We start from the raw sequence: 11594 nt of genomic DNA on the forward strand, positions 1-11594 counted from the left end.
AGCCACCCCACCTCAGCTAAAGACACTTGAGAACCTGAGATACACAGCAGCAGATTTAAGGAAATTGCTGCTTTCTTAAATGAGTCCCATCTGTAGATGTTCACTGAATTATTTTGGATAGCAAGCATAATTTGAACTGCTTGTAAGTCACGTAAACCACCTATATTGCGCTCAAAGACCAGTACAAAATAAAATTAGACGGTATAGAACTGGTTACCTATAAAAAAGAACAACTAGTAAAATTAACTGGCATATCAATCACTCACCTATGCATTTGGCATACGGGGAGTCCTAGCCTAATGGCCATTCATTCAGTGACTGTTCGAAATTATGACGATGCTGAAAAAAATGGACTTTTGCCCTGTGCCTGAAGATATGGTTGTTGCAGAGCCTCTGTGGTCACGTGATCAAAATTCAGGCACTTCGCAGCCTGCCCACACTTATGACTACAGGGTCGCTGCAACTCCCCCCACCCACCTATCTCCCGCTCCATCTATGCCCTTTGGCCGCCCTGCGCAGTGGCACTTGGGGGGAGTTGCAGTGTCCCTGCTGTCATAAGTCCTGCTGGGCCAGGCTGGGCGGCTGAGGATCCCAGGGGAAGCTGTGGTGTCCACTCCCACTCACCCTGAGGCACCCCCATGCTCCTTACCTGGGACACTCCTTAACGGCCTGCAGTTCTCACTTAAGAATAGCAGCCGGGAGTGCCAGGATTGCAGTCGCTAAGTGAACTGGTCACATGACGTCTCATAACTAGCACATTGCTTAGCTACCGAAACTCGGATCCCGCTTGTGATATTTAAGCAAGGACTACCTGTATGATGTAGCAGAATTTAACTAGCTTTAGAGTTATAAAGTCATGGATATCTGAGAGTAAAAATTTCAAATAAAATTGATCAGAATGACTAGGAAATTGGTTTCAATGGGGAGTTATCAGCTCTGACCGTGTGCCGCATAAAACGGCCAATACAATAAAATGTGGGTGACGATTTCTAACTGCAGCACGATGGCCATCAAATCAAACCAAGGAAAAGGCCCTCTTATATTTAGGGAATGTAATCTGACTTTGGTATCTAGCAGGTCTGTGGAGGTGAAGAAGATGCTTTGGAGTATGTTCTTGAGAAGAGATGCCAGACCTAATTGGACATCAATGTCTTTAATCTGTGGCCTCAACGTTACTGTTGCACGCTTCTACCTAAATGTGCAGGGCTGGGTTTCTGGTTGTAAGGTGTAGTGACACAGAGGGATTCATCTCGGTGGAGTACATTGGGCTGATTCTCCTATCTACGTGAGTAAACAGAAACAAAACAAAAAAACACAATACAAATTACATAAAACAAAAATAAAGCCTAAAAGTGTGTGTGGGGAGAGAGATAATGAGGCTTGCAGTGGCATCCTGCCATCTTGGGAAAAAATCTGTAAGAATAAATGAACACACGTAGTTTAAAACCTTAAGGCAACTCTTGCAAGGAAATGCAGTTCCCCAACCAATCTTGTTGTACTCAAATTTAGATTTTTCCTTCATTTGATTTCATTTGTGTAAATAAAACATTTTCCCCTAGAAGCCCCTTCTAGACGTATACTGTGTTAAACTGTAAATCACTTTTATTAGTAGGAAAGCAAAACAAGCTTTGAGGGAACATCAGAAGTGGAAAAGGCTGGCACTTACACACTGCTCACTGCCTCAAAGCTGCACAACTTCATTGTCTGTACTCCGCCCAATCTGTACAGCAGATGTAGATGACTTGAGGGGAAATTCTATAGCTCTCTAAAGCTAGAGTCCAGATTAAGCAGGTTCTACATATTCAGCCTTTTCCATCCTAGGTCAGGAAGCCCAAGAAGTATCCAATATAATCTAAGGAAAGTTGCTGCAGTTCCACCATGAACTTATCAAGAGAGAGTTTTGACTGTATGTGACAGACTGGAAGTTGTACATCATCATCTACGGTCTCCACTGCTGAATTTCAGTGGCCTCATTCCCTAATTATCAGCAGCTGCCATTGCGTAGTGGCAGAGAACAAAGTGGTTGCTGTGGACATGATGCTTTTTCAGTCCACGATTACTGTAACTTCCGAGAAAGCTGGTATAGATATAGATGCTCAATGTTTAAGAATACACACCTGCAACTATTAGTCAGAAATCGTTACTGGGTTTATTTTGCTTGAATAGTTATAAAAAGGAACCAGGAAATAATAGCCCAGACCTGAATATCATTTTATTTGCTGTAGAGAAAGCTTGAGAAAAATCAGCCACCACCCATAAGACAAACTATCTTAAAAATCACACCAGTCATTCACAGTTATGTACAAAACAGATTACAATAACATTCATTAAAACCAAGTAAAAATATTCTTTCTAGCAAATTAAGATGTTTTCTTCAATCTACCTTTTAACATCTAATTAGGAAATGGGATTCCCACAAGAGTTTTATTTAGTGATCCCAATGTGGCTGATCTTTTTAAACTTTAGGGTTGGCATTAATCAAAAGCAAAACAAAAACAAAAACAAAAAAGAACCCCAACCCCCCCCCCCCACCGTCATTTTATTTTTAAGGTACATCTTTTTTTTGTTTTTTTTACATAGTTTCAAGTAAATGGTCATATTTAATCTTTTCTTAAATATATAATGTATCTGATTTATGTACAGGATAGAAAAAGGACGATCATTTGGGAAATGCATCAATGAATGTTTTTTTCCTACTGGATACCCAAGCTTGGTTGTTTGTTAAAAGCTGTATTTTGCTTTGATCTGCAACATGTGTTATGTTTTCCAGTTTTAATCAAAAGTAAGACGGGAGCCATTTGCCTCTTGGATGCTCCAAATACTGTTGCAAATGGGAGATTTATTCCATCTTCTTTTTCTCTGTGCGTTCTTGTTTCTTCCCTTTCTCTGTGTGAGTGTTATACTGCGAATCAGTACCAAAGAGTTTATCCCACCATGTGAATGTTGAGGAGTAATTGCCAATGAAGTTCATATGATGGAAGTCATGAAAGCGGGCCCCAGCGTAAAAAGGCAACAAATGTAAAGGATTCAGAGGAATATCATAGCCACTAAAAAGAAAAATAATTGAATGCACATTTTAAAGATTTGAAGCCATTTCTCACATTTATGTACAGTATTTATAAATCAAATTTATACACCCCCCCATCTCACAGTATAAGTTACTCTAGGCAACTTACAAATAAAAGCCATAAAAACAGTAAGAACCTCAGGAATAACCCTCAGTTCCCGTTGAAACCCCACCAGATCCATCAGTCGCCAGAGGCAGACCAATCAAATAGGTCCTACCTCTCTGCAGAGGGGGGCAGCATAAGAGAATCTCAGGTCACCAGGGTGTGATCTGACCACAACAGAGGGGACAAAGCTATCTCCCCCCTCAGATCACTTCAGATGAATTCTAAAATTCATCTGCTTTTCTTATATTTCTTATTTCTGTACTAGTCCATTAAATAAATGTCACATATTCGAGAAAAATTAGGTGCCTATTCAAAGACTGTCACCATTATAACAGGCAGAGGAATAAAATATTGAATTCACTTCTCTTCAACTCTGGGAAGAGGTAAGGAACATATGATTACAATTTACTATGTGGTGATTATGCTCCATACACATTCGCATCCCAGTCAAGTATGAGTTTTTCTCATTCTTACTCATTTTCTCCCATAGTATCTGCCCAGCCAATCTGATCTGGCAGGGTTGGCGTGCTTCAAGTTCCATGGATTAAACTTTGCCATCTATCGGGACCCCAGCACAGTGCCTTCTCTGCACCAGCACCTGCCCTCTGGAAAGAGGTTCCCCCCAAGATTTGAATGGCCCCACCCTACTGGTGTCTCAAAGGGCCCTGAAATCCTGTCGCTTCACCCAGGCCTTTGGCCAGTGTGACTGAGCCCCCTTTTCTTTTTTTTCTTTCTTTCTTCCCACCCAGGTTTGTTTTCTGTGCCATCTTTGCTCTCTTTTGCTTTCTTTTTAACAATTTGTAAACAGCCCAGGGCTGCTGGGAGTCAGGCGGTATATAAATTTATTACTGATGGTTACACAGTTAGCCAGATATTTAGACTGAATGTGGCTTTTTAATCCACCTATTGGGTCCTTTCCAAGGCCTGGGATAATATTATATCTTATGATTATTCAATTCCACTGCAAAAATATATATTCTTGAAGCTGCTGCTGAAAGTGATGAGGCTATGCAATTGTCCTGAATGCAGAAGGTACTGACTATATTCAATTAAAGCAGCGAGAACCTTCGTGTCCAAAGAATATCTGAAAAATTTACAAGCTTGTCAGTGAGAAGTTAGTGACTCTTTCTTCAAATAGTTATGTGCAAACCAATCGTAACAATATTTAATCAAATGCAGAATCACTAATTTCAATTAAAACTTACTTCCAGGTAACTATGCATAGGATTATCAGCCTTCTATGAGGATTCCTAAAAAAAGATCATTTACAGGGAGTTCTTAATAGTTACACCTTAAGGACTGATTTAAAAAGAATTATCTTTTTAAATTATCTATACATTATTTGGTATGTGTATGTATGTACATATGTGTATGTATGTATGTATATATGTGTCTGTGTGTATATGCAATATACATATATACAGGCACATACATGTACACACAAACATTCACCCACAAACACAGAGGATTAAATCTAATAATTTTAAATTTCTGAATGTGAGCACAAAGAATCATAACTAAATTAGATTACCTGTGAACATCAATGGTCTCAATCAAACGACAAATTAACCATGCCCACAGCAAAATCAGGTGATTGCAGAAGACGATTATTCCAATGAAAAATCCAGCTCCAAGAATTAGAGTTTCTAGAGGATGTGCATATTCAGCTTGCATCCCAAATGGTGCCTGAGGAAAAGTATGTATGTATGTATGTATATATATATATATATATATAAATAAAAAAGTTTAGGTGTACGTAAGGGTGTATCCATACTGAGGAAAATATTTTATATCTATGCTTCAATATGACCATATTGTTCCAGGAGATTTTTTTCCCTCATACGTTAACCTTGGATTCTTTCAGGAAATGCGGAACTGAATAAATTGAATTCATTTCTAAATGTAAGAATATTTGCTACTGTTAACTCCAGAAAGTTCCTTAAGGCAGTGGGGCTATAGAACCATGGATACTGTATGAGTTAAAGGCACGCGAAGAAGAGTCTACAGATCAGCAAACTTATATAATGTGTATTCAGTGAAGTTTTCCGTGACATTTTAAAAAGGTCATGCTAAAGAGGTTGCTTGAAACTAAATTCTTACTCTTATTTGAGAGACACAAATCAGTTATTCAAGGAAAGCTGACAATATAATAATATTTCACAGTGTAATTTTTTGAAAAGATGAAATGTAAGATGGAACTGGGAGAGAGGATTGATCTTAATGGTCTGATTCTGCAGAAATCCTCTGACTATCTCCACTTAAAGGATCAAAAGCATCAAGTGATGGAAAAGATTTTTCTTGAGAGCCTGTGGAGTTGTTGCTCAGCAGTCTTGTCAATATTAGTCTAGTGGACAGATATAGAGGTCATAAATATAAAGAATAGAACAGAACAGAATAAGGCATATGTAAAATATATAAAATATAGTGCAGATTATTATGTTTGCTGTTTACATGACACTCATTACACACTCAGGCAAAACTTTCTGAAGTTATCAGAAATCCTCTCAGATTGCAATTTGCTTGATTTGAGGCTACTACCACTACAGAAGGAAAGATATGCCCATCTTGTGAACTGCATCTGACCTTCAATTATATTACAGTGTTTGATGAACCGAGGCTGGTTAAGATGTATCACTGCCGTTTCAAAGGCAGCGCAACTGAACACGAACCAATATAGCCCCTATTGTTGGGGCAGTGCCAGGAAGGCTAACATTCATCATGAGCTACGTTTGGTAAAGGATGCTAAGAACAAAAAGAGCTCTGTGTTCTCGATAAAGAAAAGAGACAATATACTTCTTGGTTAATAACAGGTTAGCTAAGAAAAATGCTAATAGGTAAGAAAGAAAAAAAGTGTTGGTTTACTGCGATGTTTAAGTTAAAACTCTTCCCGTTCTCTTGGAGATCACTCTGGGCTGATACAAGAAGAACAACAGTAAGGAAATCATATCAATAAATAATACGCTTACCGGTTTCTTCTCCCTATTTCCTAAAATATTAACTAACACATGCCCATTGCAGCAAAATTTTAAGGTTGCAATCATACACAAAAGCAGGTCTCAATGAACTTCATGGAACTTTCCTTCTGGTAAGTGTGTATAAGATTACAGCTTAACTATGTAATTCAAGAAAATTAAGGCAATACATACAACAAATTCATGATGTACTTTGTGGATGTATTTATATATTCTCTTATGATGAAGGAGTCGATGCACGAAATAATGCCAGGTATCCTCGATCACAGCACATCCCAAACACTGCGCAAGTATCACAAACCTTTAAAAGAAAATTAGTTTTGGAGATAGTCGCAGATTAGTAAAACCTATCCGGAGACCAAGACTAGAAACCAGAGACATTTAACTCACGCAGAACTTTTATTCAGTTTTTTTTCCTCTTGGGGTAACAAGAACAGCAAAGTAAATCATTGCTCAAGCAAGACAGGAAACATAGGAGTTACACATGGCATAGTTTACATTAGGTTTAACATAGGATTCGGTTCACATCGTGCATAACGGAAACCCGTTATAACCTATTCCATTTTCATTTGGTTTCTAGAACAAATAAAGAAATCACAAAATTTGCACAACGTTGCCACAATTTAACAGACAATTAGGAATAACACACACTGCCTCCCTGCAACTAGTCTGTTAAATTAAGGCTTCACTCTCTTGCCATTGTATTTTTAATCAGCTTGAATCTACTAAACCAGAGAGTAGAAAGCATTTTGGGTCAGAACGTCTAGAAATTTCTCCCAAAACCCAGTCCTTCATCAGCATAGTACTTACATTTTTTTTAATCTGTGAAAATACGTATTTTAACAAACAAATTAATAGTGAAAAACAACTGGATATTACTTACCATCTTGGCATGCTTTCCCAGTCATAGGGAATATTAAAATATTCTGTGAAATAATAGGTACCACATATCAGAGGCAGCTGAATAACCCAGTGATTGAACATAAGTTGTTTGAAACATTTCCATTGTCCTTCACGTGTTTCTGGTCTATCCTATAACAGCAGCAAAGAAAGAAAAATAATTAAACAATGCATATTAGAAATTAATTACATCTTTCCCACAGGCCTCTGTTCCCAACTACATGATATCAATATCACAAAACATGTATCGCAACATAGGTTTTGCACTTCTGTACTTGTGTTACAATGTCTCCTACATGTGAAGGGTGGAGGATGCACGTTTTCTCCTTGCCCCCACCCCACATGCCTATGTTCGTTCCAGTTACCGAGACGAGAGAATTACTGCCCATTCATAGGGTTCTCTTAAAAGTGCAATGCTAGGCATGTTTCCTTAGGAGTTTAACTGCCACTGTGGTCAGTGGGACTTTCTCCATGGTAAATATGCACAGGACTGCAGCAAAGCAAGTTGCTTCACTTGGGTTCCATATATTACCCTGCAAAATGTAATAAAACCGCTATAATACATATCTGTGTGTGTGTGTGTGTGTGTGTGTGTGTGTGCGCGTATGTATGGGCGTCGGTGTGTGTGTGTGTGTGTGCATGTGTGTATAAATAAAACATTACTGAATCCTTCCACAATTCCAGGTGGAAAAAAGCCATTAGGCACTGAAGGATGACAAGGGAGCTAAAGAGGAAGGAGACTGAAGCCTCTCTGAAGAAATAACAGTGGATAGCCATCCCAAATAAACTAACAGTTTAGAAGAATCCTCCACTGGTATTTTGTGTATAGTGCATTCTTGAAATGAGGCAGTTTGGGTATGAGTAAGTGAACCATTTTTTTTTTTAAATCAGGGAAATGCTCCCTGATTTTATTTGTTCTTGGCTGAGACATAGGCTAATAATTTTAGGTGAGATTTCTTGTAATGCACTTTAATCAATACAAGTATTAGTGACTGTTCAACAAATAACTCATACAATATATTTCACCAACAAGTCTAGTTAAAGCTCTGGTTTCAGTAAAGCCTTCTGTGGGCAAGAACAATGTATGTGTCTGCTTTCACTCAGAAAAAGGACTGCCCACCGTTTCAAGATGTACAGTACAGACTTTTCTTCTCTTTCTGCATCAAATATTGTCTGATTTGTAGCCACATTGGCGAGAGCTTTTTCAACAGTGACTGACTCCAAGCCTGACAGAAAAGCTCTTTGTTCTCATTATTTTTTAAAAAGTTACATTTCACTTAACTGCCAATTCCTTGGGTGTAACTACTGAAGTTTAACATTTCTTGTATGGAATGCTTCAACTTTCACATATTATTTTGTGCTTTACTGTTGTATGTTATCTAAGACACATCTTTGAATAGATCATTATAGTTAAGTGTAGCCAAATAATAGGTTAGTAGGTAAATTTAATTTAATTTAATTTAAGGACCAGAGTTTCAAGTCTGTTTTGATCATGGCTTTCAACAGTTCCAGCCAGAATTGAGATTGGATGCTAACTTTTCGCAAAAGAATCAACAGACACAATTTTGACATTAGGATGCAAAAACAAGGACAAAGTAATGTCAGAGCATTTTCATCTTCAAGGACACTCTATGGCAGTCCTCAAATTGACTATTTTGAGCAAGAGGTTGCTGAAGTGACATACACCTAAAGGTTTCAGGCAATCACAGAAAGTCTCAACAAACACAATGGTTTTTAACACACTATAATTGTGTAATCGTAATTTAATTTATATGTAATCTGCATCTGGATAACCACCATCTTTCCCCTTGCTTCACCCTTCCTCACCGCAATTTAAATGCTACATAAATCTAGTCACTCTATGGATCTGATGAAATGAGTTTTCAATGACATTTGCAAGACAGAAAAAAGAGCTATGAGACTCCTTCTGATATTTTACCAACAGAGACTAACACAGCTCTCCTCCTGCAGAGGAGGAGCACCACAAGAAGTACTATGTTCAGCCAGGTAGAACTCAAACCTTACCAAAAAATTGAAACAGGAACAAACACTTTTCTAACCAGATTAAAACAACATGGCATCATACATATTCTATTATCTATATACTACACAGACTACAGTCAAAATAATGCCATATTCTCTCCAAGAAACTCTTCAACTATCTGGTCAGCATCCTTTACCACAAACAAAAGTTAATCACCAATGTCATCTCTACCCTAAAATTTAAACCAGACCAGGACTTTGCCAGGACAAGGTGACAAACCTACAGAATACAACTCTTTTCCTACAGGAAACCTACAGATTGCAAAGCATGCCTACATGCTTCCAGTTCATCAGCAAATCTGTCATCTATAGCCAGGCTCTACACTACAACTATATGTGTTCAGACCAACTTGACACAGATTCTCAATTGATGGAACTAAACCAAGCATTCAGGAGATTGAACTACCATCCAAGAAGATGAATAGAGAAATCAATAGGGTCAGATCAATTCCTGGGGAGGAGCTATTAAAAGATAGACAACAGAAACAGACAACAGAACACCACCTTTGTCGCAGCCCAAACCACTCACCCATTATTAATAAGCTACAGCCCATATTGGGTAATATTTTGCACCAACAAAATCATGACAGGCCACAAGAAATACACACATAAGATTAGAGGTATCGTCACATGGTCTTCCTATAATGTGACTCATGCCATCATCTGCCAGTAATGTCCCTCTGGATTTTACATAGGGCAAACTTTGCACAAAAGAATCAATGGACAGAAATTTGATATCACGACTCAAAACAAGAACAAAATAGTATCATAGCATTTCAACCTCCCAGGACATTCTATGGCAGATCTCAAAGTGCCAGTTTTGGAAAAACAGGACTTTAAAACCATCACTGAATGACAGGTTACTGAACTTGAGTATATCAAAAGTTTCAGCAATCTCAGTGAGAAACGCAGAGTTTTTTTTAACCCCTACAAATGCTAACTGATAGGTACAGCCTAACTAACCTGTTTTGCCCTCCCTTACCCTGCCTCAGCCCAATTTAAATCCTACATTAGTATGATGAACTGAGTAGCAAATCATGAAAGTTTATGCATTTTGATAAGATTGGTTAATCAGATAAGGTGCTACCAAACTCCTCCTAATGTTTTGCCACTATAGTCTAACAGGGCTCTCCTCCTACAATGTCAAATTCCATCTTACCTGTTGTATTTTATATTGTTGCATGTAAGGTATAAACTGAAATAGAAATCCAGGTACACATATTAAAAAATAAAAAAGTTCATGAGCAAGAAACGACCCCCAGGTTGCAATCTGAAACCTAGTGTAGTTATTCAGCATACAGGTCCAAGCATTTTTAAATGGTTGTTGTAGCGGATTCTCAGGCAGCAAAGAGTCTATGTATTCTGCAGCAAGGTAGGCAGAATGCAGTATTTCAAAACTATCGTTATTCGCCATCATCCAGTTCTGGCACACCACACCGATAGCTTCTCAACAGAGTTTCTATGAATCTGTAAAATGTCAAATTATTGAGAGAACTCAGTAAATGAAAAGACTTAAAAAAAAACAGCAGTACAATATTAATCTTTTATCCTGTAAAACAACTCTTCAGGCAGCATATATACCCAATCAGGTAATGTGGTATCGCAGCAGACGTCCCTACTTGTACGATGAGAACGGCTGATTATGCCGCGTTAAAAAACGGGGAGAGGCGCAGATCCGCAAAGCCACGGACTCGCACTAAAGCGATGCCTGCTTCACTTACCCAGCAAAGGCCAGCTCTCTCCGCAGAGATCCCCGCAAAAAGGCCGCGGATTCGTCCTCAGCGGGGGCTCTTCAATGATACTGTCTTGAAAGCCGAAAGGCTGCGCTGCTCTGATTGGCTAAAACGGGACGAAGCGTCACGATCAGGCGTGCGTTCGCTCGACAACACGGGAAGTCCGCGGACTACTATTGGAGGAGGGAATGGAGTGAAGATGGGCAGATTTCTATGCATAGGCTATATTGAGGGTCACGTGACCAACGTCGATAGGCGGCATGCTATAGGGTGGGAAGGTACCATGGAAACCGCAAAAGCTTTCCTCCTTTCTGTTCTTTCGCTTAAATGAAATCGATATTTGGTGGAAGCGGGCTAAGGAACGCAGGCTTCCACGCCAATCCTGTCGTACAATCTTCCATTCAGAAGACATAGTGAATGCAATAAAACGCATAGCTCAGGCTATCTGGGCAAACGAAGCATGTCGCTTTTCTAATGGAGAGCAAACGAGGGCTCAGTATTGCTCTTAGTACTACCGGATCTGGGCTGCAAAAGTGGCACCAAAGACTCACAAACTGGAGAAAACTGGGTTTTGCAACCCAGATATGGTCAATCAATTATTGGGTCTTACTGGCCAGGTTCTTACACCTTTGCTCCTTGAATTGGGTTTTATTCAATTAACTCAATGCCAAGATCATCTTGTGTCATATTTTCAAGGGTGTGTTTTTTTCTTTTTTTTAAGGGCTCCTCAGGTAATATTGACCAACCTGTTTTACTATCTGTTTTGGTTGACT

The 11594-nt window shown here is 38.9% G+C and overlaps 1 protein-coding gene across 2 annotated transcripts; it reads right to left on the minus strand.

Moving 5' to 3' along the window:
• Positions 1–2130: 2130 nt before the first annotated feature.
• On the minus strand, positions 2131–10920 carry LOC103064660 (methylsterol monooxygenase 1-like). Of its 2 annotated transcripts, XM_088132597.1 has the most exons (7): positions 10810–10920; positions 10248–10555; positions 7029–7177; positions 6320–6446; positions 4705–4859; positions 4379–4423; positions 2131–3047 (listed from the first exon to the last, which is right to left on the minus strand). In XM_088132597.1, exons 2-7 carry the CDS (start codon positions 10503–10505, stop codon positions 2840–2842), a joined length of 942 nt encoding a protein of 313 aa, XP_087988723.1. In that variant the 5' UTR covers positions 10506–10555; positions 10810–10920; the 3' UTR covers positions 2131–2839. The 2 variants fall into 2 exon arrangements, with proteins under 2 accessions (XP_087988723.1, XP_087988726.1); XM_088132600.1 differs by lacking the exon at positions 4379–4423.
• Between the last annotated feature and the right edge of the window lie 674 nt (positions 10921–11594).

This window comes from Python bivittatus, unplaced genomic scaffold (genome assembly GCF_059951505.1).
Source record: "Python bivittatus isolate LINGU-HERP-01145 unplaced genomic scaffold, Pbiv_v1 ctg000070_np1212, whole genome shotgun sequence".
NCBI classification, from domain to species: Eukaryota; Metazoa; Chordata; class Lepidosauria; order Squamata; family Pythonidae; genus Python; species Python bivittatus.

Excerpts from the sequence above, each read along its gene's own strand:
- LOC103064660 (XM_088132597.1), bottom strand. The coding sequence starts at position 10,505 with ATGATGGCGAATAACGATAGTTTTGAAATACTGCATTCTGCCTACCTT. Across the intron at positions 4,860-6,319 it reads AAGTACATCATGAATTTGTT|GCACCATTTGGGATGCAAGC; the intron begins GTATGTATTGCC and ends ACTTTTCCTCAG. Across the intron at positions 4,424-4,704 it reads GAGACCATTGATGTTCACAG|GAATCCTCATAGAAGGCTGA; the intron begins GTAATCTAATTT and ends ATCTTTTTTTAG.